The 6000-nt window shown below is 49.5% G+C and overlaps 1 protein-coding gene across 1 annotated transcript; it reads left to right on the forward strand.

The window, feature by feature from the left end:
- Positions 1 to 1809: 1809 nt before the first annotated feature.
- On the forward strand, positions 1810 to 5338 carry LOC142590963 (uncharacterized). The gene is made up of 3 exons (XM_075703331.1): positions 1810 to 1878; positions 2802 to 3301; positions 4987 to 5338. Coding segments are annotated over exons 1-3 (513 nt in total). The 5' UTR covers positions 1810 to 1866; the 3' UTR covers positions 4988 to 5338.
- The last annotated feature ends 662 nt before the right edge of the window (positions 5339 to 6000 follow it).

Below are 6000 nucleotides of genomic sequence, written 5' to 3' on the forward strand. Positions count from 1 at the left end.
CAAGTTTTTGCTCGTGCATTATTCGAACTCATATTTTTTATAGCCAGCCAGCCAGCCAGCCAGCCAGCCAGCCAGCCAGACAGACAGACAGACAGACAGACAGACAGACAGACAGACAGACAGACAGACAGACAGACAGACAGACAGACAGACAAAAAAGACAAAAAAGACAAATAGATAGATAGATAGATAGATAGATAGATAGATAGATAGATAGATAGATAGATAGATAGATAGATAGATAAACAGGAAGATAGACAGACAGATAGGCAGACAGACGGACAGACAGACACACAGATAGATAGATAGATAGATAGATAGATAGATAGATAGATAGATAGATAGATAGATAGATAGATAGATAGATAGATAGATAGATAGATAGATAGATAGATTCTTTTTTTTGATGGCACAAACCGAAAGCGTACGCTACTTTCTACCGCTCCTGGCGAAAAGGCAATAAAACGCAGTTGTTGGTTGGAAATGGGTGTCAATTATTGGCTGGCTATGACTTGTTAGACGTATGAGACCAACAGAAATAGATAAACAGAACAAACGAGTTAGACAAAAACAAAAACAAAAAGAAAACAACAGCCAAAATAGAAAGCATGCAATTTTCCAATCGCTATGGACGGTGTCAAAGACCGTTCCTATTTCTGTCGCTAAACGCATTGTCATTCATGAATGTTGTCTAGCTTGCGCATAGGAGCCTTGGTTTGGGCATCGTCCTCACCTGTTTCCAGTGAACTTACTTGTTGTAAACAGGCCTCACGTTTGTTTGTTTTTTATTTCATGTTTGCCTCTGCTGGGCTTTGCGGTGCCGACCTACGATTACTTCAAAGCAGCGAGCTCGAATCACTGCTCTGCGATTGCGAAACGCCGCGCAGTATAACGATTTAACTGGTTATTCACCGACTGGAATTCGACGGGCGCTGTCGATATGCTATGCGCTGGCTCTGACCGACTCTCAGCGCAACCATTTCCCGAGCCCCCCGGGCGCCACAGATAACCCCCGGATGCTGGAGCCTTGCATTAGTCGCTCATCAACGACATGCTCGGGCCTGCTCGCCGGCGTTACGGGGACCCCGTGTTCCCGTTCTCGCGTCGCGGCTTTGCCATTGCGGGCAGCCTTGGCTGATGCCGGAGAGATTCAGGACGGTCTCCCCCCGTCACCCTGGGACGGTCCCGTCGCAGTCTCGTGCGACGGGATAGTGCGCTACAGCGCGGGCGGGCGGTGCCGGTAGTTGCAACGTCGGCCCTGCGAGTGCGCGCCGATGAGGAGAGAGTGAGAATCGCCGTGCGGCTTCGTTGCAACCTCCTCCTGTTTGTTTCTGTCGTTTGTGCTTTCCGCTGCTGCCGACTGACCGAGGGGGTGGAAGGAGGAGGAGTGGGTGGGGGGGGGGGGCGAGACGTTTCCGTGCGCACCTTCGAGGGAGAAGGAGTTGTGGACAGGTGCTTTTGTGAGGACTCCAGGCTGAGGTGAGGGGGGGGGGGTCGCGAGCCGTTTTATACTGCCGAGCTTTTTCGCCTCTCTCGGTGGCGCGGGATCACATCTTGCCATCACGGCGCCCGCTCCCACTTCACCCCGGCGCTCGCCCGCTGCACCCTTTCCCTCGTGTTCTTGCCCGTATCTGTGCTTCCTGCGAGAAAGGAGCCCGCGGCGACCATTGGCCACTACAGCGTCCAGTTTTCTGTCGCTTTTGTTTTCTTTTTTCGTTCGATAGCCGCTCGCCGAGCGGTCGGTCGCCTTCGCACGAGAGCGGGCCGCAATTTCCAGTATAAAAACGCGACGAACCGTTAGAAGGGTTCCACACACCTTGTTTTCTCTGTTCAGCGCTCTGAGCAGGAACTAACAGCTCCATCACCATGAACGCCCTTGTGAGTATTGGTGTAGCCTTGAGGGTGTACGCGGCATCTCCCGTAGCTCGGCGTGAAGCTCGCCACTGACCCTTTAGTTACGTTGCGTTGCTTTTAATGACAGAAAGGCTTTCAGCTCCCACACAGAATTACGCCTTATGGTTGAGGTGATGTCAGTGTGCTTCAACAGTAACAGTCCAGAGCAAAATTTGTCTCATTGAAGGCTTCAGAAACGCGCTAGAGAGAACTTGGGTGGAAGGTTTCTAGTCAATCGAAAAAAAGTACAAAAAGGCACAAATCGTCACGACTTTTGAACCATGTCAGTTGTACTTGCCTCCACATTGACAGCTATAGTGTAGCCCTTTATGGGTGTCTATATCAGCATGGTTCGGGCAATATTTTGTACCCCACATAATGGCTTTGAGCAAGAACACTCGCGCTTAAATGGCATGAAATTGTGTACGAATGGTACCTAATTAAATTTCTAATATTACAACCTTAACTAGACTTTCGTTTGATGGGAAGTCCCGAAATGTTCAGAAATGGACGGCGTATGTCCGTTCTCTTACAGCGCAGTATGGTTAAAGAACTTTGACGTCATATTTTTCTCATACGCGTATTCTTTGCTAAAAGCGTAAAAGAACATATCGTGGTGCCATCACCTCTGACTGACAGCGAGCAGCTATAAATATATACCACCTTATGGCATCCCGTTCCCACGCGCAGGCTCTACGCTCCCCAAGCAAGAGCTCATCCTCAGGCTTCCTCAGGCTTTATAACGTCTGTTCAACCAGTATCACTCGGGTTGTGCCACAGCAACCTTAACTATGGAGATTTGTACGCACCGGCAGCTAGACACACACTTGCTTTTGACCGATCCTGTAAAAGCGTAGGCTCATTATACGATCCCCGTTCGCACTAATCCCCGCATTGTCTTCCCACAGCTCGCAGTTCTCCTCGGACTCGTCTCCGCCGCCACGGCCGGTTTCGTCGGCGGTTACAGCGGCTACGGCGCTGGCCTCGGCTATGGCCACGGCTACGGCCACGGCGTGGCCGTTGCCGCTCCGGCCGTCGCCAAGGGAGCCTCCTTCTCCTACGGCCACAGCGCTGGTGGAGCTGCCATCCTCGTCGGCGGACATGGTCACGGTGGCTACGGAGGCTACGGCGGCTACGGAGGCTACGGAGGCTACGGTGGCTACGGAGGCTACGGAGTCGCCGTCGCTGCTCCAGTTGCCGTCGCCCGCCCCGTGGTTGTCGCCCGCCCCGTAGCGGTCGCCCGCCCCGTGGTTGTCGCCCGTCCCGTGGCCGTTGCTGCTCCAGTGGCCGTCGCTGCCCCAGTGGCCGTCGCCGTCGGTGGATACGGTCTTGGCCACGGACTCGGCTTTGGTGGACTCGGCTACGGCGGATACGGCTTCGGCGGCTACGGCTACGGACACAAGGGCTGGTAAGTTGGTGCGACAGCGGCGAGAAGAAAAAAAAAAGAAGGAACAGCCAGACGTTCATTTCCGCCATGTTTTCGTTTTAGATCTGGGATTTAAATTGTTTGGTCTGCCGAGCTCTGGCGAGGGACACCGCAGGGCCATCTTGGGCATTTAGTCCCATCATCCTACCTAGGTTCCTCAAACATTAGCCACGCAAATGAAAAGTGATATCATCAGACTGTAGAAGAAGCTGAACCTTAGCCACACGGGACGTGCGCAACTTATAGCCACTTGCCTCATCCCCCCGAATATCAAGGTGCAGAACACGTGGCACCGTCTACCAAATGCATGCAGCCTGATTATTCGCATGAAGTTGAGACTCGTGATATAGATATTGTGTACGCGTTCACAGCTCTCGGCACAGTTAACTATAGAACGCAGGGACCGCTTGTTGCGTATAAAACAAGCCGTATTCTGGCTGTAGATACTGGGTTACAAGAAAAGTGCATGCTCCATCGGGGAAAGGTACACATCCACGTGAATGTACTCGCATCTGGACAAGATTAGTTTAGCTTGAATCTGTCATCTATGAGAAATCGATTTCTGCGCTCCGCAGCATTCGGCTTATATCTCGCGCTCCACAGAGCTGCGTTTGGGTTAGCACAAGACCAGATCAGAGATCGCAGTACAGTGGACTGAACTGGGCTGGTTGGTGCATGTTTAGAAAAAAAAATCGGAAAGCGCAAAAGATCGTATGTGCTGAATACCTGGCGCAACGCTGGGACCTTCTCCTTCAAGGCGTCCAGCTTTTTTCTTGTGCTGTTAGATTTCACACTCTAAAGCAGAGGACCCGAAGGCGTTAAGGGTGATACAAACAAAAATCGCTTTCGCAACATTCTGCGTCGTGTGCACGGGGGCATTGAATCTGAGGACAGGCCACAACATTTTGTGGTAGGAAATCTGCAAATCAGGCTTCGCAGTTCCCGGGCTGTGAGGATTAGGAATCAGTGCCCAAGCGTACGGTCTCATTCGTTTCTATTCATTCGAAGTCGACACCAGGATGGTGTTGGGAGAACAAACTAAACGCCTGACGTCGCAGGCGAGTGAGGTGTACGTTGCTAGCCCCGAACAATGCAATGTTTCTGAAATATGGTAAATTGTCGTATTATCTAAATTCTACACTACAGGGTGCCGGGTCTCGTGGTTATGTCGAAATTCGGAAGTCTAAATGACAAAAAAAGAAAAGCAGGAGCTTCTTGAAAATCATTCACTCATGCGCTGTCATAAAGAGCAAACGACAAACGTTATCTACTGAGTAAAAGTTTTGAAGTGCAACAAAATAACCGATAGGGTTTCTTCAAGTTATATCTTCAGTACTAAATTCTCTGCGTGTACCTCAGTAGTGTATATGCGTGAACAAATATAGTTGTCTTGTTTTTGTTTTGATGGGTTTTTCTAGTGTTTTTTTCTATGAATTGTAATTACGCATAATGATTGTGTTTATTTATGTCAACAATAGCGTGTAATGTCATGCTCTCTGCCTTGTATGGGGTACCCGAATCCACGTGAAGTGAACAATGATTCACTCTTTGTTCGGGCCTCCTCCATTTTTTTATGTGGAAAAACGGAATAAAAATCGAATCGAATTGAGTTGAAGCGCGATTACTTTTGTAACGCTGGTGATATTCTTCTTTTTCTCTCGATCCAGAGCACGTACAGAAGAGTTCGCTGGATGCCCTCACCTCACCGGCACGTCAACGCGCTGGACTGACGCTAGTTGACTCGGCCATAGAAAATTTTTAAATTATACCTATATACACTTAGGAGGACTTCGTCAAGCTCTTGTCGTTCGACGCAATATGAAAAGAAAAATGACAACGCATATACGTAGCATGCGGGATGCCTTGGGAATTAAGTGTTGATCTGGTTTCGTATTACACTCCGGGGCAGCTAAATCTGTACAATATATTGCCAAAAGAATTGTTTATTTTCTTCTTGCTTCGTGGGCAAGGCTGCTTGAAGGGTCTGTTCAATAAAAAAGTGCATCATGAAGTGCCATATGATTGCCTCTGGACTCTTGAATAAATTAATATACGAAGCCTATCACCCTGTGCACACTACAAATAGAGTACAAGATTCCTAGTACAAGGAAAACTCTATGCCAAGAGAATCGCTTTCAATTCGCTTTGTGCGAAAGATTAGTGCGGTAAAGTACATATCCCGCTAACAATACTCAACGCATGCCTGCTCCTAAGTACTTGTGACACAAGCACTAAGCACCTACAAAAAATGATTCGTGGGGCCTAACGTCCGAACGCAACGCCGAAGCTGTGAAGCATATCGCAGGGGTGGGGCACAGAACTGGTTTCGATCACCTGGGTTTCTTCACTGTGCACCCAAAGCCCAACGCACGAGAGTTTTTACGTCCATCTCCCAAGGGAATACGAGCAGAGAGGTTACGAATCGAACTCACGACATGCTGCACATAATGCCTGCTCACACAGGGTCACCTCAGCGAAAAGCACACTATTGCGCCTTAAGTCCCGCTCGACTGAGGCTGGCGCAAGCGTCGACCAACATCCACGGCATTGCATTCTCGAAGGATCCACTCCCTGCTGCCATTGCCCATTTCCCCTCATACTTGAGGCAAGCATTTCCAACCGCAAATCCTTTCGAAGCAAGGTATCCTAAATGAAAAATGGAAGGAAACGCTGTTGCAGCC

Source organism: Dermacentor variabilis, chromosome 8 (assembly GCF_050947875.1).
Source record: "Dermacentor variabilis isolate Ectoservices chromosome 8, ASM5094787v1, whole genome shotgun sequence".
NCBI lineage: Eukaryota > Metazoa > Arthropoda > Arachnida > Ixodida > Ixodidae > Dermacentor > Dermacentor variabilis.